This window comes from Erpetoichthys calabaricus, chromosome 11 (genome assembly GCF_900747795.2).
Source record: "Erpetoichthys calabaricus chromosome 11, fErpCal1.3, whole genome shotgun sequence".
NCBI lineage: Eukaryota > Metazoa > Chordata > Cladistia > Polypteriformes > Polypteridae > Erpetoichthys > Erpetoichthys calabaricus.
Genome location: NC_041404.2, coordinates 74,778,928 through 74,802,399, shown reverse-complemented (window position 1 = coordinate 74,802,399; position 23,472 = coordinate 74,778,928). Strand labels below are relative to the sequence as shown.

Sequence of the window (23,472 nt, the reverse complement as noted above, 5' to 3'; positions counted from 1 at the left end):
TGAATTTCTTTTTTTTTTAAACAATGACATATTATTTTTAAAGACAGAAAAAAGGGAACAGGGATAAAAAAAGTGTAACATCAAAAATAGAATAAAGGCCATATACCACCATCACTCCACCACCCCCACCTGAACCCATTAGAAGATGGCTAGAAAAAAAATGTGCTAGCAGCATGCCATCCCAAACACAACAAAATAAGTGATTTTTAATAAGTGCAAATTCTTTTTCTAAATATGATATTGTGAATAGAGAAGATAAATTAAAATGAGCAGTTGAAAGTTCTAAAAGAAATAAATTATTAAAAAAAAGTTCCTCCAGGAATTATTAGACATTGGTCTTACTTTTTCCAAAAAGATGCCAGGAAGATTTTAGCAGCTTAAGAACTCACTGAAATCAATTTCTTATTAGAGGATGAAAAGGAGTACGATGAAAAATTAAGTAGTAAAAAAAAAGCTGTGGAGAACAAGGAATAAAGACATCCTAAACAAGCAAAAGAGTGGTGAACATGGAGGACCACAAAGATGCCAGACCAAAACATATGAAAAAATTGGGAATGGTCTCCCGTAGACTTTCTCATATACTCAGATATGAGGATGGACATTTGAGGAGTAAACCGCAAGACAATGATTATATTTTTATATTATGTACATTAAAGAACCATCAACAACAAATCAGATTAAATTAATAATATATTGACCAATTATTATAAAAGTAAAGTTGATTAAATTGAACTCTGAAGCTCCATGAATAAAAGGTAAAGTACCACTTCCGGTTAACAGAAATAACCCAAAAGTTGACAGAAATCTATGTTTTGCACCGAATAATTGTATGGAAAATTTTGTTGACCTAAGCGAAAGTGTACTCAAGTTATCATGTTTACATACACACACACAGACAGACACACAGACATAATTCCAAAAATGGTATTTTCGGACTCAGGGAGATCTAAAACATCGAGATTCATCAAAATCGCAAAATCAAATCTTTGATGATCTATATACGAGAAAGTAAAAAGGAACCAGGCATTTTAGGAGAGAATACATTACAAACTGAATCAGGGGTTAAACCCAATAAATATTGTTTTAAAGGAGTTTTGTAAATCTTATAGACAACTGCATATGGAATAAACAGGTGATTCAAATTTTTAGAGCAGTTTTAACTTCTTTAAAGATTGAGTCCCAGTTCAAACTAACTTCTTATTTATAAGCGATTACTGCTACTAAAGAAAATTGTAGCTCAAGTAAGATTTTTCAACTTCACTTGCTTATTAAGATTCAAGCTGCATTTGCTATTTTAGTTGCTTCTTCTTTTCTCAACAAGCTAGCAATAAAATGTGATTGACAAAAGAACTAGCAGCTTAAAATCTAACTTGGTATCATTTATACATGTGTGTGTGTTCACCAAGAAGTATTTGCTTTAACAAAATATTTGAAGAGAAATGTAAGAGAAAGAAAAGAGAAGAATATGCCCACTAATCATTTGGATGAGTTCCTCAGAAAATGAAAATATACAATATAAGAATAATTTGAGGGGGCAGAACAAAAAACACTAACAAGCCAAAGAATTAAATAACAAGTCCCATCATCAGCAAAGAATTAGAAAACTGGGTAAGAACAAAAACCTGCAACTTTTTAATGACTTCTGTACTTGACTATACCAAACAGCTTAAAAAGTAAAAAAGATAAGGTATACCAATTGATTTCTTTTACAAACTGAAGTAATGAAGTGGAAAAGCATTTTATCTCAATTTTTATCTTTTTAGTTATACTCCCTAATCCTCTGCCTTTGTGCATTCAAGTTTTGAATTTAATTAAAATCCTGCATGTTGTTGAGATTTCAAATACAAAATATGAAATAACGTCTCAGAATCTTACAGCTGAAGCTACATGTGTGGATTCCTGTCCCGAAAAACGTGAATATTTGACTACAAAGAGACCTATTCTTCCATCTTCTTAGTGTACAATTTTCCTGAGATTATATGGATTTTTTGAGTACTTCAGCTTTCTTTCACATCTCAAAGATGTACCTGTTAGGTTAACCCAATATCTGTAACAGTATTTGTGTGCAAAAGTGTATCAAGAAATGGAATAGTGTCTTGTCCAGTGTGTTGGTCCCTGCTTTACACTCAATTTACCAGAATAAGCTTAAGCTCCTCATTCCCCTAAAATGGAAAATGCTTATTCTTAAAACAAATGGACACATGATTGGGTTTTTCATTACAGGGTTGTAAGGAACAGACAAACACTTTATAAATCACTTTTTTTTTGCTTTTCCCTTTCCTATATTTCTTCGTTTTTTCTGATTTGTTATGAAATAAAAATAATCTGGCTTGTTACTACAAATTGTTCATTCCTATATTGTTACTTTGTAAAGGTTTCTGTGACATCTATATTTGAAGCAGCACTCAATTAAAAATGAACATCTGAATTACATACTTAAGTACCATGAATTTAAAGAGATCTTGAAAACTGGGGGAAAAGTCAAGGAGTGTACATAAATGTAAATCAGTTCCAATGTTTCCACTGTACATAAGATTCATTTACAAAGCTTTTGCTCCTATAGATGCATCATTACAGCCACCCATTCTAATACCTGTCTTTACCTGACCATGCTCATCAACAGGTAAAAGGCAAGAATTAATCTTAGATGACAAAGCAGGCTATCAATGGACAATCTGATAAACATGCACGGGTCTATTTAGAGTCACCACTCATCAGTCTTGTTCTCACCATTTCAGTTGCTCTTATACAGAAACCAAAAACAAAGTCAAGCCTATAAAATAAGAAAATGAAGAAGAGTATCTACAATCTACATGGCAGGTGAAAATCTAGGTCTTTGGTGCTGATAAGATTTATTCTTTTTTTGTAATTGGTTCAAGGTGCTGACAAAGTCTTCAAATTTTTCTGTTTTGCATTTTGGTCTGTTTCATATGGTAGTTTATGAAATTTTAAATTTATTGTTATAAAAATATATAATTTTTCACTTTTCATACCATTTTATTTCCAAAAATTAACAAAACAGAGAGACAATAGTGCACTAATAAGTTCTTCTGCCTCACAAACTAAAGGACAATGGTTTAAATCCAAGCTTTGCCATTCCTGTTTGAAGTTTGCACATTATCCTTTGTTTTGTGTCGATTTTATTCCAGTCCTCCCATTCCTAAAAAATAATTACAATAGACTAATTCCCCTGGTATAAGTGAGTGTAAGAGTATGCTGTGATGGACCAGTGTTCATGCCTTTCCCCAAAGCTGCCTGGAGAGATAGCTCCTTTCTTCCATGGAATAACTGAATTAAAATTAACAAAAGCACAGAGATAATAAAATACCTACACATATGAAGCCTACATGAAGTTGGAAAGAACATGCTAACACCACATAGAAGACCTAAATAGTGAGACTGTACAGCAACTTACTACACCACTGTTCTTCCTGTTTCTCGATTTTATAGTCCACAGAATTTCTTCGATGCCTAAGCCAGGAAGCAGCAACTCTCTGCTGTGTTACTCTGTCACACTAAATAAAATCATCTCTCCACACATTTACTGAATCTGCCTAATCCAGTTTTATTGTAAGGCTGAGCCAGATCTTGACTAGACCTGGATGGGGCTAGTGATACAACAACCACATGGAGTGGGCAGTGAATCCTTTTTAAATGCCTAACTTTTTTTCAAAAATTCCAACCATTTCACGTTTACCAATCCATAAAGCAGGATTGCAACTGGTGATTTGAAAGCATACAGCTTCAAACCATTAGACCAGTGACTGCTCCTGATACAAGTTCTAACAGCATTGTCACATGGTTTGAAACCATACTCTTTCAAATCGCTGGTCACAATCCTGTCCTTAAAACTAGGCAGGGTAACTGGGTTGAAGCAGAAACAACTGGGAGATGAGACGAGCAGCAAGTTCATGTGTATGTATTGCTTTTAGTAATTTAGGCTGTATATGCAAAATATGATAAATTCTTTTTTTGTCAATTTTTTATTTGATTTCAAAAATAAGATGAAAACAAGATCAAATCTGAAATACCCCCCAACGCCCCCCAACCCCTGGAACTACTTAAAGGAGGATGAAGTAAATTTAAATTAATAAAGCATACAAGTCACTGACAAGTCCAGGAAGCCCATACATCTGGCTGAGCAAAGGGAAATTCTGAATTTATATCAAGTTGGCTCATAGGTTGGCTGTCAAAAAAGAATTAATCATGGAAATAGTGTCTTTCCATTTAATGACAGTATGAGGAGATACCATTACAAGCTTGTAAAAATGGGACATCCACACAGAGAAAGGTACAAGTTCAGGGTTCTTCATGTGAGAAACAATGAGAATTTTGGTTGCTATTAGGGAAGGTAATGTGCTGGTGATAAACAGAGAAAGAAAGAGTAGGGAAATCTAAAAGGAGCAAAGTTATAGGAGAGCAAGGAATAGAGATAGATAGGATGGAGGAGTCCCAAAGAACAGCAACAGTGGGACATTCCCAGAAATGTGGAGAAAAGTGTCCTGTACATTAAGGGAACATGGGTGACAGAACGGATCAGGAGGCAAACCCATCAGAAAATGTTTTCTAGGATACTGATAAACTCTATAGACAATTTGATATTGGATGTGTTGATGATTACAATTTTTAGAAGATTTTTAATGTTTTTAAAAACTGTGTTCCAACACAATGGATCAGAGATCCATTTCTGCGTGACTGGGATAGGAGTAACTATGGAATCACGAAGATAGCTGTACAGAAAGGAAATGCATTTAGTGGAAAAATGAAGGCACGGTTGGGAACAGGGTGGAAAAACTCATTCCACATGTCCTGAAAATGGATTTAATCTGTAAATAGAAAAAGAAAGAGGAGGAAGATGTTGCAAATGTGTCTTCCAGAAACTGGAAAGAGGCAAGCCCGGATCCATCAAACAAATCGCAGAGTGTGTTGATATCTCATGAAGCCCAGGTTGGATAGGAGATTAGTTGCCCATCAATGTTTAGATAATTATTGTGAAACAGTGATGTAAGGGAGTACCAGTGCGGAATGTAGCCAAGATGTATTTCTACCTTGTTCTAAACACACAAAAAATAATTTATAAGAGTTGAATTCATCTACTCCCTTTATGTTTTAAACCTAATAAATGGTAACTGCTGCAGAGAGTGAGGGGAAACAAGGTTTATTTCTGTAAATACCCAAGGCAGAGGTGAAAGTGGAGTGTTTAACTATAAGGAGATCGGACGAAGGATATACTGTATGCCCAATTGTACTGTTCAAAATTGGAAAGCGAAATACCTCCATCAGATCTGGCTCGAATCAAAGAGGGGTGTTTGATAGCAGGTCTTCTACCACTCCATAAAAAGGAGCTGATGGCTGATCTGACCTGGTACCAAAAGGAGGAAGATGGCAGAAGAGGGAGCATTGAACTAACAAAATTTAGACAAGGAACAATATTCTTTTAATGATTGCTAAATGGATCTGAAAGGAGAGAGAGAGGTTATTCCAGGACAACATTGACTGTTTAACCTCATTAAACAAGGTGTGAAAATTTCACAGCACAATATCACTAATGGAGGGTGTAATAGTTATTCCTAAATATTTAAAGGAGTTAAGAACAGGAATAAGGGAAGGAAAATAAGGAGATTGATAGGCACGGTTTATAGGGAGCAGAGCAGATTTCCTACAATTAATTTTATTGCCTGATAAAGATTTGTATGTGTGAAATGTTAATACTGTATGTGGGGTATGTCAGAAGGAGTGTTTCCTAAAAACTGAAGAATATCATCAACATATAAGTAAACTATATGGACTGTACTATGATCCAAAATAGGCGTAAAGGTATTAAATGCCCATAGAACGATGGCTAGAGGCTCCAGCGAGATAATAAAAAGCAGGGAAAATAACAGACAACCCTGTCTAGCGCCCCTGAACCCATGAAAGGGACACAACAAATCTGAGTTTGTTAAAACTGAACCAGAAGGACAGAAGCATACAATGATTTGGTCATGTTAATAAATACAGTATTAAATTCCACTTCATTCATAACTCTCCACAAAAAATTTCAATGCATCCTATCAAAAGCATTTTCTGTGTGGAGTGAAAAGAGTTCTGCAAGGGCTGAGAGCGAAGGAGTCATGTTTAAAATGTGCAAAAGCCAAAGCATGTTGTCAGCTGCGTAACAAGATGCCACAAAGCCGGTCTGGTCAGATTAAATCAGTTTTGGAATTACCTATTTGAGCCAGAGAGCCAAAACTTTAGCTAATAAGTTAGCATCATGAATTTATTAATGATGATGAATGATCACTAGAACACAGTGTGAGATCGTTACCCTGCTTGAGAAGTAGCGATATAATAGAGGAGTTTATATTAGAGTTTAAATTAGAGATTGAGAGAGCCGTGTTGATCATTTGAAACAGAGAGATGGATACTTGTGGCCAAAAGGCGGAATATACTTCTGACTGTATTCCGTCAGGACTTGGGGCTTTGTTTTTAGCAGCATCACTTTGTGATAATTTTGGCAAATCAATAGATCTGAAAAAAACATCCAGCACGTCTGACGATGGGGGTTTATGGAAGTGAAAAGAATAAAAGTAAAAAAAAACTCATCAATTTCAAGGGACGATTAGTGAAATTACCAGATTTTAACTTGACTTGGGAAATAGAGGCTAACGAGTCACATCTGAACAATCTAAGTGCTAACAACTTGCTCAGTTTAGCACCATAGAGAGAGTAACAAAGTGCACGTTTTTCTCAAGATCATCAATATTCTTGTGTGCTGTTCGGTCTAAATGGGACACAAAAACAATGGTCAGGTCTCAAATATGCCCTTTAATAGTTATCCAAACATAAGTTGGCTTCTGAACAGAGTTTTTGTTTGAAGCTATAAAACTCCTCAAGTTTAGCCGGGTGTTGTCGATAAAATCTGCATTTTGCAAAAGCGAAGTGTTGAAACACAAGTGAGAGGGCCTGGAGGACAGAAGTGGAAGAACAAGCTGAAGATTAATGCATCGGTGGTCGGACACAGAGGATAAAAATACATTCCTTGTACAGAGGGCAAGAGATTTTGAAATTGGGATATAATCTATTCTGGAAAAAGACTCGAAACAAGGAGAAAAAAAAGGAAAATTCTTTTGTGGAAAGATTTAAAAATCTAAAACAGTCTTCAATGTTTAGATCCAAAATAAATCTGGCAAGCACACATGAAGAGGGGGTAATGTGCTGTTTAATCAAAGATGGTGAGTTATCAAGCAGAGGGTCGATAAATGTATTCGCATCCATACCAAAGATTAGTTGGAATTCAGAAAAAGAAAGGATGTATTTAGAGATATCAGTGAAAAACACATTATTATATGGAGTTGGGGCGTACGCTGACATACAGGCCAATTTTCTTCCACAAATCTCCATCGATGCAAAACAAAATCTACCCTCCAGATCACCTCCAGAACCAAGAAACTTTGGGTGCAAAACATTGGCGAACTAGAACCAAGACTCCACGCTTTTTTACTCATGGCAGAGGAGGATGCAGCCCTATGAACATCTTTAGCCAAAAGATATGATTCTTGCAAACAGGCTATATCTACCTTATTTAGGGATAATAAATCAGCAACACTTGAGTGCTTGCAGGCAGAAGACAGCGACCTTACATTCCAAGAAAAGACATTAAGATTAGCCATTACAGAGGAAAAGGAAACAATAGCAGCAAAGGAAACTCTAAAAGAAACACACCAAAGAATGCTGACTGTGTTTGCCACGTGGTCCTGCCAGCAACGGTGTACAATGTAGACAGTAGCTCTGCAGTCCCAACCCCAAACCCCTTGTATAAACCTAACAAAAAATAAGCAAAAGGCTAAACCGAGATCTCTTAAAAAGAAAACGAGGAGAAAACAACTGGTTATTCCCACAAGAAGGCTTACACTGAGGGAGCTTGGCGAACAATCCCTCCTTAACCCCAACATCCACATCACAATGGTCAATGTGGGGAAAATTTTAACAAGTTATCTGAAGTCAAAAATAACACATAAGCAGATATTAAAAAACTGTGGGGTGAGAGAAACACCCAACACATGGCACACTGTCGCTGGAACATGGAAGGCTCGTGTCCTGATGCCTACCAACCCCTGCAACTCACTGCCCATGACAAATGAGTTCTAAACCCTGAATGAAACCCAAGAAAACATGCATCCAGATATATATATATATATAAAATTCCAAAATTACAACGAATATCTTTACAACGAAATTTTCATTACAATGAAGTATGTTTATGGTCCCCGACAGCTTCCCCATATGACACGATTCTATAGAAATCTCGTTACTACAAAGTACATTCTGCAGATACTTTCATTACAACGAAGTGCACAAACGACCTTGGAATGCCTGAATGAATCATCCACAGAGCAGTTAGTTCCGTGGCCGCAGCTCAGTTGTGCACAATGATCCCCAGACAGAAACACTGTAATTTTTTTTTCTTTCTTCGAACTTTCCTCATACTGTTTTTTTTTTTTTTGCCTTTTTTGTTTCCTGTGGTTTTCAGTGATACCTTCTGCTTATTGCTCGTCAACATTTGAAAAACATCCATTGGAATTTAACTCATTGTCACCCTCCTATAGAACGACAGACACGAAAAAACGATAACAGTTCATATCAGAAAAAAAAAACTTTAATTTTTTGCAGCTCTTGATTGCAGCAAAAAGAAAAAAGACATTGCCAGTGAATTCGGAATTTCGCCATCGACACTGTCAACTTTCTTGAAAGACAGCAAAAAAAGAAGAAAAATCTGGGGTTGCAAACATATGTATACTGCTGCATTTGAAGACTTCGAAAAAGCCGTTTTTATGTGGTTCAGTGATGCTCGTTCAAGAAACATTCCTATTAATGTGGCACTCATTCAAGAAAATGTGAGGTTTCTAAACTCTCTTGGGACCTCCTCCAACTGGACAACACGCCGAAGAGCGTCCTGAAGTGCGATCACTGCGTCTGTACGGGGCAATAGCAGGCTCATAGATATGCTGCGTCTCTCCACCAAAGTAAACAGAAAAGATCTCGATGGGTGATGCAAGGTTAGGAGCACGTAAATTGTAAATGCAGATAGCAGGATTACTTGATCACTGACCTGCACGACCCTGCCTGACTGCTGTGTCTGTGTATAGCAGAGTGGCAGATCACGCTACAATAAATAATTGTGCCATTCCTGTTTCAAGCTGAATAAAGCTGGTTTTCTAAAGTACTGAGACAAAGCCTCGTGTTTTGGGGTGCAAGACAGGGACATATAGCGCAACCCCGGTCTTTTATGATTTGCTTCTGTGGCACTTCACTGCAGCAATGTAAGCCTCCTATTGCCCTGCCCCAGCAACGGATAAACAATCTTCCACAGACGCTGCAATTGCGCTTCAGGACGCACTTCAGCATGTCATTCTCATTCGGTGGGGAGTGGGGGAGTCTCAAAAGGGTTCAGAAACCTCACAATATGAAGAAGAAATAATGATTCGGCTCCTGATTGATAACTGTGCTGCCCACAACATGCTTCCACATTTAGATAATGTTCGCGTTGAATTCCTCCCACCCAATAGCAAGGCAGCTCTTCAGCCATTGGATTTGGCCATCACTCGCACCCTGAAAGTGTATTATCGCAAAGAAATGCTGAGAAAAATTCTCGTCAGCATAACTTGTAGGCAGGAGGAGATTCAAATTAATGCGAAAGAAGCTATTGAAATGATTGCAAACGCCTGGATACAAGTTAAAGAAAGCACTATAGTAACAAATACAGAATCTCGTTACAACAAAATATTTTTTAGGTCCCTGGGACTTCGTTGTAACAGAATTTTACCTGTACACTGATATATATATATATATATATATATATATATATATATATATATATATATATATATATATATATATATATATATATATTGTGGGATACAGCCCGGACACAGACAGGTAGACATCGTTTTATCACCCAGCACACGTTTATTTACAATATGTACAGCACAGTGAACACACACAACCCAGTGCCGCAGCACCAATCACCCCAAAGTCCAGGCCCTCAACAATGCCTTTCTCCTCTCCTGACCGGCTCCACTCCTCTCCTCCAAGACTCTGTCTTTCTCCACTCCCGACTCCAGCCATCGAATGGAGGGAGGCGGCCCCCATTTATCCCCACCTAGACGTGCTCCAGGTGCCTCCCAATGAGCTTCCGCCAGCCCTTCCTGGTGTGGCGGAAGTACCAGCTGCGCACCCGGAAGCATTCCGGGTGTCCCGGGTCTTCGTCCCCCCAGCACTTCCGGGTGTGGCGGAAGTGCTGAGGGCCAGGGCTCTTCAGGCATCCGGGCGCCCCCTGGCGGTGACCATGGGCCCCTATAGGATTGAGCTTCCAAACTCTGTTCCCGTGGTCCCCATACCATCCAGGGCGGCTGCCCTCTCATGGTCTAGAGGAGGCCCTCTTCTGGTCCTCCCGGGCATCTCCCCCCAGCCGCTTGCCACAATATATATATATATATATATATATATATACAGTGGAACCTCGGTTTGCGAGCATAATTCGTTATGGAAATGTGCTTGCAGTCCAAAGCACTCGTGTATCAAAGCGAATTTCCCCATAAGAAATAATGAAAACTCAGATGATTTGTTCCACAACCCAAAACTATTCATACAGTGATCCCTCGCTATATCGCGCTTCGCCTTTCGCGGCTTCACTCCATCGCGGATTTTATATGTAAGCATATTTAAATATATATCGCAGATTTTTTGCTGGTTCGCGGATTTCTGCGGACAATGGGTCTTTTAACTTCTGGTACATGCTTCCTCAGTTGGTCTGCCCAGTTGATTTCATACAAGGGACGCTATTGGCAGATGGCTGAGAAGCTACCCAGCTTACTTTCTCTCTCTCTCTCTTGCGCTGACTTTCTGTGATCCTGACGTAGGGGGTGTGAGCAGGGGGGCTGTTCGCACACCTAGACGATACAGACGCTCGTCTAAAAATGCTGAAAGATTATCTTCACGTTGCTACCTTCTGTGTGCAGCTGCTTTGCTTAGCGACATGCTGCACGGTGCTTCGCATACTTAAAAGCTCAAAGGGCACGTATTGATTTTTGACTTTGTTTTTCTCTGTCTCTCTATCTCTCTCTCTCTCTCTCTCCCTGCTCCTGACGGAGGGGGTGTGAACTGCCACCTTCAACAGCTTTGTACTGGCGTGCTTCGCATACTTAAAAGCCAAACAGCCCTATTGATTTGTTATCTTCCTCTTCAAAGGAAACAGAGAGGAAAGCAATGTTTGCATTCTTTTAATTGTGAGACAGAACTGTCATCTCTGTCTTGTCATGGAGCACAGTTTAAACTTTTGAAAAAGAGACAAATGTTTGTTTGCAGTGTTTGAATAACGTTCCTGTCTCTCTACAACCTCCTGTGTTTCTGCGCAAATCTGTGACCCAAGCATGACAATATAAAAATAACCATATAAACATATGGTTTCTACTTCGCGGATTTTCTTATTTCGCGGGTGGCTCTGGAACGCAACCCCCGCGATGGAGGAGGGATTACTGTATAATGATTAATACAAAATATAAAGTAAAAACACATAAAACAAATTAACCTGCACTTTACCTTTGAAAAAGAATCATGGCTGGTGTCACTGAGTTTCTAAACTCTTGTGGGATTCCACCCAACAGGACAACATGCGGAACAGCGTCCCAAAGCAATGTCTCCCAGCGCTGTAGCAGTTCGCCGTAAAAGCGAATCCGAAAAGATTGCGTACATGCTATAAGCACCTGCCATCAATGGCACAGTATTACTTGGCCACGACCTTGCCTGACTGCTGTGTCTGTGTATAGGAGAGTGGCAGATCCCGCTACAATAAATAACTGCGCTGTTGTTGTTTCAAGCTAAATGAAGCTGGTGTTGCTAAAGTACTGAGACTCAGCTTCATGTTTTGGAGTGCAAGACGGGGGGACTCGCACGTCACAGCACACACACACACACACACACACACAAAATCACAATGCTGTTGTAAACAGTATACGCTCATATACACACAAACATAGGTGGCACGGTGGCACAGTGGGTAGTGCTGCTGCCTCGCAGTTAGGAGACCCGGGTTCGCTTCTCGGGTCCTCCCTGCGTGGAGTTAGCATGTTTTCCCCATGTGTCTGCGTGGGTTTCCTCCAGGTACTCCGGTTTCCTCCCACAGTCCAAAGACATGCAGGTCAGGGCTTGGTGTGTGGGTGTGTGTGCTCTGCGGTGGCCTGGTGCACTACCCGGGATTTATTTCCTGCCTTGCGCCCTGTGTTGGCTGGGATTGGCTCCAGCAGACCCCTGTGACCCTGCAGTTAGGATAGCAGGTTGGATAATGGAATGATGGATGGCTATACAAACATAAAGAGTATGTAAAAAAAAACAACAACTACATACATTAAAAGAACAAAAAATATAGCCATTGCAAAAAGCCATTACAGATCATTGTTCAGAAAAAGGATTGAACAGTGCTGGAACAGTGGACTAATAAACAGTAAAAATGGTCACGTACCAGTAGAGGTGAAGGAGTCCAGGGCATTAACGGCTTGTTGAGGGTCACAGAACAGCTGCTGCCTTCCTGGGAAGGGAATCCGAAGCTTGGCAGAAAACCACTGGAGACATGGCCTTGCGTGCTTGTGCGATGTGGACCAAGAAATTGGCGAAAAGGTAGATCCTCCAACTTTCATAGATTATGTTTTGATTTTTGCATGCCTCTTGCAGGATAGTAACTCATTCAGAATAACAAAGCAGCTTGACAATAATTGGACACGGATGTGCACTGTCACTGTCCTTTGCATATATTCTATGTGCCCGCATTATTCCAGGCCTGAAATTAAGAATGGACCGGAACCAAATGGGCCATTGTTTCTCCAGAAAACCAAGTATATTCCCACTCTCAACATTATCCAGAACTCCCAAAATTCTGTCACTGTCTCTCCTAACTCTATCTTCTTCTTTGTAAAGTTTCTTGCTGAGAAATTGGGTCTCAGCTCGGAGGGAATGTAGCTCCGCATCATACTGCTCCATTTGACTACTGACCTGCATAAAAATTGACGAGAGTTTCTGTTGTTCATTTCTGATTTTAACAATATTACCTTGAAGGTCCAAAAAACTTCTCTATATTTCGCTCTGCTACAAAGGCCTTCAATTAGTCAACAATCGAATCCGCTCCAGAATTATCTGTCACCATGCTAGCTTCTATTGAAGTTTTTTACTGGGCTTGAATGCAAAGAGTTTGGGTGATTCTTTCAGCACGAACCATCCATATACAACACCAAGAGGAGGCAAGTTTTGGTAACGTCTCTATCATTGTTTACTATCAACATGTGATGGCAAGCCTCATTGCAGCTCCAACAGGATAAATCTGTGTGTTTCGTGTTTGATGAATGGTTCGATGCAGTGAAGCAAATTATCAAACTTAAATGCTGACATGTGAAAGTATTCATTGTGCTTTTCTTCATCCATTTCTCTCTTGGGCAATACAAGTGTTGCATATTCCCCATCATAATAATGCAATACATTTAAAGGTCTAACATACCATCTTCTGTATCACTGTTGACATTTTTTTTGCACCTTTGCAACAACATCAGAATGCAAGCAATTTTTATCTTTAACAACACAGCAAAACTGGACATTGTTTTCTCAACATGATTTCTCACACTGCCACCTGGTGGAATCCTCCAGATTTACTTAAAGTATGCACACAAGTATAGACTGTACACTGCTTGTGTAGCTGCAGCGCCCTAAAGCGCAACATTGCATAGCATTAAGTATATCCCTTAGAATACAGCCATGCTGCACCAAGTGTCATGTCCATCCATCCATCCATTTTCAAACCCGCTGAATCCAAACACAGGGTCAAGGGGGTCTGCTGGAGCCAATCCCAGCCAGCACAGGGTGCAAGGCAGGAACCAATCCTGGGCAGGGCGCCAACACACACACCAAGCACACACTCTGCCCAATTTAGAATCGCCAATCCACCTAACCTGCATGTCTTTGGACTGTGGGAAGAAACCGGAGCACCCAGAGGAAACCCACGCAGACACGGGAAGAACATACAAACTCCCGGGTCTCCTAACTGCAAGGCAGCAGCACTACCACTGCGCCACCATGCTGCCCATCCAAGTGTCATGTGATCACCCAAAATACGATACATTCTGTTTGTGAATTTGAGCCAGCCAGCTCTGTGTTAAGTAGTGTAGGGGGTAACACATTAAAAGTAAAGTGTGTTACATAGATTATGTAATGAGTAACATAACATAATACTTATTTTATTGAAGTTTAAACTCCTGCGTTGCTTTAAAAAAAAAAAAAAAGATCTGAGTTACAGTGTTACTTTTTTTTGAACATTTTAAAGAACTTTCCATGCCTTCTGACCGTCACTGCATTTGCTTAAAATAAGGCGGATATAAAGCGTGCTTGACACACAGGCGCCAAAGACAGCAATTGAAAAAGGGCCATTAAGTTTTTTTAATTTTTCAGACATTTAATTAATACTATGTTTTGTACACATATGCTTTTGACTATTTATTATATCAACATGTCAATTTCATAATCATAAATCGTGGTGTGCAGCCATAGGCAAAGTTTAAAGGGTGGCTGGGGCACGAGACCTCACCAACAAGTGTATTTGTCAGGGGTTTCCAGACAATGATCCACAAAGTGTCTTTTACTGGTCTGCAAGAAATGGAGAAATCAACTGTTTTATTATGTTCTTTATCTTATCAAACTACAAATTTAAAATTACTAGGGGGCTCTGCCCCCTGCTCGCTTCGCTTGCCAACTCCCGGGTTTGGTTAACCGGATATACAATTTAAAGAGATTGCTATTTTCATGGGAATTGTTACATATGCATTATTTTCACTTTTACTTTAAGACTTCAGTTAAAATAATATTTGGAATTAACTTTTCTTCACGATCGCATTGATTTTTGATTCCGTGTTTGGTTTCACATTGTTGACAACGCAATGTATAACTGCCTGTGAGTGAATATCGTTTGTTTCTCTCTAATAAATAAACCGACTTTATTGAATGTTTGTCACTGTGATTTGTTAATTGTCATAGAAAAAGCTATTCTAACGGGAAACTGTAAACATTTTAATATGAATGGCATATCAAGATCTCATTTTGTGTCTAATGTTATTCATGGAATATATACTACATTACCTTTCTTGTCACCTGTTAAAATTTTACATGTTAGAATTGTTCAACCAATTTTTAATACAACTAATCTTGTTCCATTGCATAGTCCATCACTCATACATAAATGACGTAATAACATTACGATACATCCTTCTTTCAACAGTAATTCGGCCAGTGGAAGACCAGACGGTGTTAACGGTTGTAGTTATTCTTTGGGATATTGTAAGTTGATGTTTTCATCTTCCACACGATCACCACCAACTGCTTCAGCATAGTCTATTGATACACATTTAATCAATTTGCCATGTAACCGATCGACAATTTTCGCGTTAATTCATTTGATTTCATCATTTCTCGTTGCCATATTTAGATGAATGGGTGATTCTAAACTGGATCTTCGTAAGTGTGTGTGTGTGCTTGTGTTCATAAGTAAGCCCTTTAATGGACTGGTGTCTGTCCAGGTTAAGTGCCATAATGCACCTGATGACCGTGGTCTTGTTTGAAAATAGTTGTAAGTAGGGCGTGACTTGAAAGAATCTCATGGTAAAAGTCTCCATCTCGCAGGACTTCCTTCCAAAAAGTCTCTTCAAAAAGTCACATCTTGTAGCAGGATTAGTCTCGTTTCATCCCAAGATTTTTTTATTCTAATAGACAGATACTGTATGCTCCTTGTCTGTTTGTTAAATTGTTCAAAAATTATAATACAGGGTGCTGCTTTAAAGCATCATCACAAAAGCACACTTACTAAGACTGGCTTATTTCATATTGAAGCACCAAGCTACTGTGGTGCTCACCGACACCAAGTACCAATGGATTATTGCTGTTTTACATCTGTCTTTTAAGTAGCTCACTCGCTGTTGCCACCCTAGTTGGAATTCTTATGTGACTTTGACGGGCCTACCATTTGCATCAGGTCTTCTCTAGCATTAAAGCTGCTTATTTACCTGATGGAATGCCAACTCTAACTATGGGTGACTACTCTCTCAGCAATGTAAAAAATAAAAACTATTTCTCCTTCTTTCAGCATATGAAAGGTGCAATTTTATTTGCTTGCACATAGCAAAATACTGGTATGAGGTAGCTATGGGCTTGTTTGTAATGCCTTACATTTTATAACAAGTAGCTATAAAACATATTTAGTTACTTTTTTGTGAGTAAGAAGTAATGTAGCCAAGTTACATTTAAAAGTAACGTTCCCCAACACTGGTGTTGAGTATGTATTATGTTTATTTTAATTGAAGAGAATTATTTACTGATTTTAAAATTACATTGGGTTGTCAACAGTGCAGTAAACATAATGCACAATACATACAGTATTTAATACAAAGTAGGCTCAGCCTCCTGAGACACATTCACAGTCTGGCAGTTGCTGCTCAACATGAGAATATGATTAAAAAAGATTTTGTAGTTTATTTTTGTGATATTACAGTAACATTTTAATAAACTGTAAACCATACCATGTGAAACACAGAAAATAATACATTGACCTGATACAATACAATTAATGCATGCTTTCTACCATTTATATTACCATACACATTAATAAAACAGCATATAAAATAATAAAACATCCACTTCCCCTAAAGTGCCTACTCAATAAAAATCCATGCAGCAGTAATTTTAAATGTCATTGCATTAAATATCCATTCAATTAAATAAATAAATGACCTACAAATAATTTACCCCACATTTTAATTTTAAGTGGCCTATTCATGTTTCGGAAATAATGTATTTATAGTGTCATCCTCTTATACAAAAATTTAACTTTTGACATATATTGTATATTCAATTAAATACATTTACATTTTATATTTCAGTTTTTTTCTTTAAGGCTTTTTATTTCTTTTCCCTTATATTATAATGGTATTGATATTTTTTCCCTTGGGCCCCCTATGTACTTGGTGTGTCACAGGATGGGACAAAAGTCTGATATCAAGGACATAAACGTGCCCACCCACATTCGCTCATATCATTGCCATGTGGGCGGAATGTCAGAGTACCTTGAAAAAAGCCTACCCAAACAAAGAGAGAACATATGAACTCAGTGAGCAAGCCAGTACTGTAACCTAATTTCACAGAAGTGAAACCTGCCAGCCATCCACACATCCATTTTTTTGTACAAACATCAAATTCAAGATGGCACAGGACGGTGCTTATCCCAGCAACATCAAACGCCAGGCAGGAGGAAACCCTGAATGACCCCTGCATGGCAAATGCACACACACACACACATCCATTGTCATGCCAGGCCAATTAAGAGTTGCTTATGAACCTTATACACACACCTTTGGACAAGTGAAATAACAAAAAAAAAAAACACACATATGCACAGACATGAAAAGAACCTGAAAACTCCAGACTGGTCTGGAAATGTGAATTCTGGAGTTCAGTGCGAGTTTATAACGCCAAAGAAATCTTTCATTTATTGTGTTTTTTTCCTTCAGGATCATAAAATGGACAAGTAGGTCACATTGTTACTAATTTAAAGAGCATTTGTAAATCTTTGGAAAAAATCACCAGTGAGTCCCCTATTCACTGCACATCTTTCTAACACATCATTAACTAAAACGTGTTAAAATAGCGTAAAGGACATCTATCTTTCCATCTTGTTAACCTTGCAATAAACAGAATAATCAAAAGGAAGGCCAAAACGCCAGGGCAGTAGTTTTTCAGGCGGAAGAATTTAAACATCTGAAATAGTCACACAAATGAAAGACCAGATGACAAGCACGAAACTTCACAGGTAAAGTGAAATACCAGTAGCTTAACGTGGCTGCTGCTTCTTTTCACGTCACAGACAGCCTGACAAGTGCTCGGCTCCCTCGTAAAACTGTGCTCCGTTTTACCGGCTGCGCTATCAATAGCTGGCCAACAAAATCTCATTAGCGGCTGCCACTCACCAGTAGAAAGAAAGCGCTGGAGCGGTCCACTCTTGAAGTGACCCGAGATATGACAGGTCCCCGCATGTAGTAACGAGGTGCTGTGCAGGTGGGGTGCGCCAAAAGTACAAAGCCTCAGTAAGGTGTGTCTATCTGGTGGCGGTGATAGGTGCAGGCGGACGCTTAGCGCATTCTGTGCACGTTTAACCATAGAAATAAAAAAAAAAATCACAACTCGACCCCCTTTAATTCGAAATAGCGCTAATTCGAGTCGTATCATTTAAAACGAAAGTGATGAACCCCAGTACCCCCGGCAAAAAGACAGCACTTACTTCTGTGGTTGTCGTCGGTCTCATACATGGCTGCTCAGACAGCGTGCCATCGTCCCTGGAACATCGCGCGCAAATCACTTAGAAGTGGTCCTTGGCAAATGTTCCCGGCGGGCACCCTTCCAGCACCTCAGACAGCATTTCGGAGGAGCGCGGTCGCCGGGCGAACTAACTCTCCCGTTTAACTTTGGCTAATGCCGCAGGTCTCCGGTGTCATTCGTTCCCTCCATTTGTCACCGCCAGACAAACTTGTATGTCGTGCCTCTCATCTATCTGTGTTTTCGAAGCATTTTGCATTCGTTTGTACCTCCGCTCACTATCCGTCCCGCTGTAAAGACATCAAATCAGGATTAGAGACAAATTGAAGCATTTAAAGGGGAGGGCTGCCTGGGCAGCCGACGAGGTTGTTAAAGGGACGGGGAGCAGAGCAGACACATACGCACGGGCGAGCGCCGTCAGACGGAGTGAGGGGGGTGGCCACCGACACGCCGCACATTGACACGGTTGGCCACAGGTGGCATTCCTCGGAGATTAAACAAAAAAAAAATCGGTGGCTGTTTGCCTGAATCACTCTAACATTTTGTTCTCGCCGAATTAAAAGGTGCCACAAATTGCTCCTGTGTCAGGGATTGATGTGAGGGTCATTGCTGCCCGTATTATAGTTTTCTATTTTGTAGTACTTTTACGTGCCTGTATATAGTGTAATCCTACTATTACTGTCTCTACGAACAAAAACATATTCATGTGTATCATATATGATTGGTACATGTTAAATACCAGGAGACAGGGGTTATGATTTGGGTTTGGGTTTTGGTGGGCACACTGATGAGGAAGTGTGACAACATACACTGGCATTTTATTCTAGAATAGCTCCTGCCTTGAGAAAGAACAACCTTCTTCCCTTTACCACATGGATAGATGGATTGATGAGACATTTGGGAGGCTGTTGAAATTTAAAAAAGAAAGGGAATCATTCCAAAAGTAATAAAGAAATCTTATATGTTAAATATGGGAAATATGTTAACTGTGCACTTTCTGTAATTTAAATGTTGTTGTTATTTGTAACTGTCAAGCTGGCAAGGCAGCACAGTGATTAGTATTGCTGCTTCAAAGATTCAGCATCCTAGGTTCAAATCCTATACCTGATTGTTGTACATATCACCAAAGACATACCATTAGGTTGATAAGTGATTCCAACCTGGCTAGAATGTGAGTGGTCTGTGCAATGGACTAGCTCCCTATTTCAGGGGCAAAGACCAGACCCTCCCATTCTGAAGTGAAGGGGAACCACTCCCAGGACCTTATCTCAATTGCCATTTAACCAAACCAAGCCACAAAGCTTCAACAGGTACTGCGCCCCTCCAGAATGGCTTATTGCTTGCCCACCCTGTTGTTTCCTGGCCCACCCACTTTGCAATTTCTGGCTTTGCCACTTGTCAATTTCCTACCAGGACAGGATAGTGTCCTGTTACCCTGAATTGGATTAAGTAGGACTGAAAATATTATGTTCTGAGTTAAAAAGTAGTATTGTGGCTCTGTTGTGTAAATGCTCCTGCCTCACAACTCCAGGAGACTTAGTTTGAATCCCAGTCTTGGCACAGTATGTGTGGTGATTGAATGTTGTCCCTGTGTCAGTACCCAAATTTTCCTCCCATATCTCCATAGAAATGGTGAATTTTGTATACTATGTGTCCTATAATGGACCATCATGCCACCCAGAACTCTTTTCTGTACAATATCAGGTGCTGCAATCATGACCAAAGCCCATCGCAAGTCATGACCGTGAATTGGAGCAGGAATGTTCACTAAAAGATCAATAGATTTATTAAGGATTTCATTTCAGTGCCCATTCATGCAAAAAAATGTCAAAGGCATTTACATCAATCTGAGCACATGGGAAACACCTACATTGCATATTGGCAGCTTACATTCTAGGAATTATCTGATTTTTTAGGACTATACTAGAGCCCAGGTAAGTTAAAATAATTAGTGAATATTAGTGAAATCAGTAGTTTTATAATTTCAATAATTCAGTTATGTAGGATTTTGTTTTGTTTTAATAAACATCTCAGTCAAACAAAACAATGTACATTTGTAATATTCTTGAAGAAATAGTGGCAGATTAAATATCATTGCATCCTCAAAGAATGGTTTCATGTCTTCAGAATGTTTGTTTGTTTCCTAACACAATTCATAGACATTCAGTCAGGTGGAGTGGCAACTAAATTCCTCTTTTATGTGTATGTTATGTGTAGGAGTAAGGGAGTGTACCCTAAAATGGATAAATAGATGGCCCATATGAGCTTAGGTCCTGCCTTGCACCTGTTGCAAACACAATAGCCTCAGGCTTCTATAGACTGTAATAGAAAAAGTGAATTCAGAAAAGCTAGGATGAAATACTCTCTTTTGTCAGCATATTGAACTGTGTGAGCCTAAATATGTTCGGTAATAACAGACGCAAAGTGCCGCCCAGCTGCTAAGGTACTGGATTCCACAAGGTTCAGTCCTCGTCTCTGGCTTATCGCTTGACACAGCAGCCAACTGAAAACAAATTACATTTTATGTGATTTGAGACAATGCTCACTATGGAGAAAAAAAAAACAAAATCTACACTGTAGCAAATAGAACTAACACTGTAGCAATTCAAATAGAACTAATAAAAACAGATGAAAAGAAATAGTAATACGTGTGCAGTTTGTTTACTTAAATAAGAACAAGCCGTAGGTTCCTTGAGTGAACTTCATTACAATTCTAAACAACTGCAAAACATACCAAATATACACTACTCTATGCAAATACTGTATTGGTGGTAACTGCCCACTGCTAAGGCTTCTTCCATAGTTTATTATTAATGTATACTCTACTGCCCTCTATTGGAATACCATGCTTATTTACATTATCACCACACACCCTTTCCTTTCAAATAAACAAGTATACCGTATTTCATAATTTACTTAATCTAAGCACTTTGCGTTAATATACATTGACATTAATTACTCACATTTTAAATAAAGGTTTTAACGTTTTTAATATTTTAACTTTACAAATTTAGTCACTGGTAATGGTGTTTGCTCATCTGTACTAGTATCATCATGTCTCAGCTGTTGATTTAGGCAATGCTGTTTTAGTCACAACTTCCTCACTGGTCTGTTCTTGCTGTAACTCCATTATTTTCAGAAGACTTTTTCAATTCCTTCTCAGAATTTGTCCATCCTCTGTTTGAATTGTAAAAGACCTCAGGCTTTCTCTAGAACTATACCTTTTTGATTCGATGTATTTAAACTTTGACTTCTTACCATATCATCCTTTGTTAAAGGTTTCAATGTCTTGGCTGTTTTATCAAAATTTATCTTTTGCCTATTTCTCAAGTGTTTCTGTTTTTTCTTCCATCCATGTTTCTTTTGGCCTAAAAGTACATAGTAGTGTAGTATGTAACTTACGACCCATTAAAATTTTAGCTAGTGAAATTCAATTTTCTATAGGAGAAGATCTGAAACTTAAAAAAGCTAAATAAGGATCTGTATTGCTGCCTTTTGCTTTTTTTCATTAACTGCTTAACAATATGAACTCCTTTCTCTGCTTTTCCATTTGACTGAGCATACAAAGGACTTGAAGTTCTAGGCTGAAAGTCATAGTCTGATGTACATTTTTGAAACTCTTCACAGTTAAAACAAGGCCCATTGTCACCAAATACTATTTATGGTATTCCATGCCTTACAAAGATAGACTTAATGTGTGTGATCACACAAGTAGCAGATAAATTAGACAGTAATGTCATCCCTGGATAATCTGACAATAGCTTATTACTTACATGTATGTGTTACCATGTAGATGAAAAAAATCAGTTCCAACTTTCTGCCAAGGCTCCTCAGATACATCATTAATAATCACTGGTTCTTTCATTTGTCAAATCTGATACTTTGAGCATGTCTCATAGCTAGAAACCATTTTATCAATATCAGCATTTATTCCAGGTCAATACACTGCATCTTGGGTCCTTCCTTTACATTTTTCTGTCCCTAAATGACCTTCATATATTCTCTTAAGCTTATCTTGTCTTCATGACTGAGGAATAACAATTCTACTTTATTTTAACAACAATCAATTCACAATACTGATTTAACTTCTTATGTTACAATATTGTTGGGAAGAACCTTTAGTCCAACCATTATCCAGATGTTCAATTACCTTTTGTAACTCTTCAGCTTTTTTGTTTCTGTTATAATCTGTTTGGATTTCATGTCTGACACCTGGAGATTTTCCAGTATTAAGTTAACTTGAACCTCAACATCAGTTTCTATAGAACTCTCATTCTGTTGCATTGATGCATGTGACAGAGCATCACCTAACACAATATACTTGTCTGGAGTATGCAGTAAATCAGTTTAAAATCATAGTTGATGAAGAATCATCATTAGTCTCTGTATTCTTGTAGACATTTAAGTTTTTTCATTATAATGACTATTAAAGGTTTATGATCAGTTTCTACGAGGAATGATGGTAAATCGTACACATAGCTGTGGAACCACTCCATATCAAACACTAGAAACAAGACACTCTTTCTCAATCTGTGCATAGTGACACTCAGCTGGAGACATTGGCCTTGAAGCATATGCTACTTGCTTCCAATTTGCACCATCAGCCTATAAGATTACTGTACCTAGGCCATCTTTAGATGCATCTGTTGATATCTTTATCTGCTCTGCAGGATCAAAGAAAATTAAACTGATTCAGCGCATGCTCCCAACCTCCTCCTCTTTTGTTAGAATGGTCTTAAAGTTATGCCATTCATGTTCATGTTTATTAGTCCAGTTAAACTCATTTGCATTACATAACAGTTCTCTCAGATATATAGTTTTAGAAGACAAGTTTGGTATAAATTTTCCAATGAAATTAATCATCCATCCATCCATTTTCCAACCCGTTGAATTCGAACACAGGGTCACGGGGGTCTGCTGGAGCCAATCCCAGCCAACACAGGGCACAAGGCAGGAACCAATCCCGGGCAGGGTGCCAACCCACTGCAGTATTATATATATATATATATATATATATATATATATATATATATATATATATATATATATATATATATATATATACAGTAATCCCTCGCTATATCGCGCTTCGCCTTT

The 23,472-nt window shown here is 38.7% G+C and overlaps 1 protein-coding gene across 4 annotated transcripts in view; it reads right to left on the bottom strand.

The window, feature by feature from the left end:
• LOC114661328 (voltage-dependent L-type calcium channel subunit alpha-1D-like) overlaps positions 1-19,277 on the bottom strand; it is a 232,888-nt gene extending 213,611 nt beyond the window's left edge. For all 4 annotated transcript variants that reach the window (XM_051933786.1, XM_051933787.1, XM_051933788.1 and 1 more), the window contains exon 1: positions 18,341-19,277. In XM_051933786.1, coding sequence (XP_051789746.1) covers positions 18,341-18,368 — 28 coding nt within the window. In that variant the 5' untranslated portion in view covers positions 18,369-19,277. The remainder of the gene's footprint in view (positions 1-18,340) is intronic.
• Positions 19,278-23,472: the final 4,195 nt, after the last annotated feature.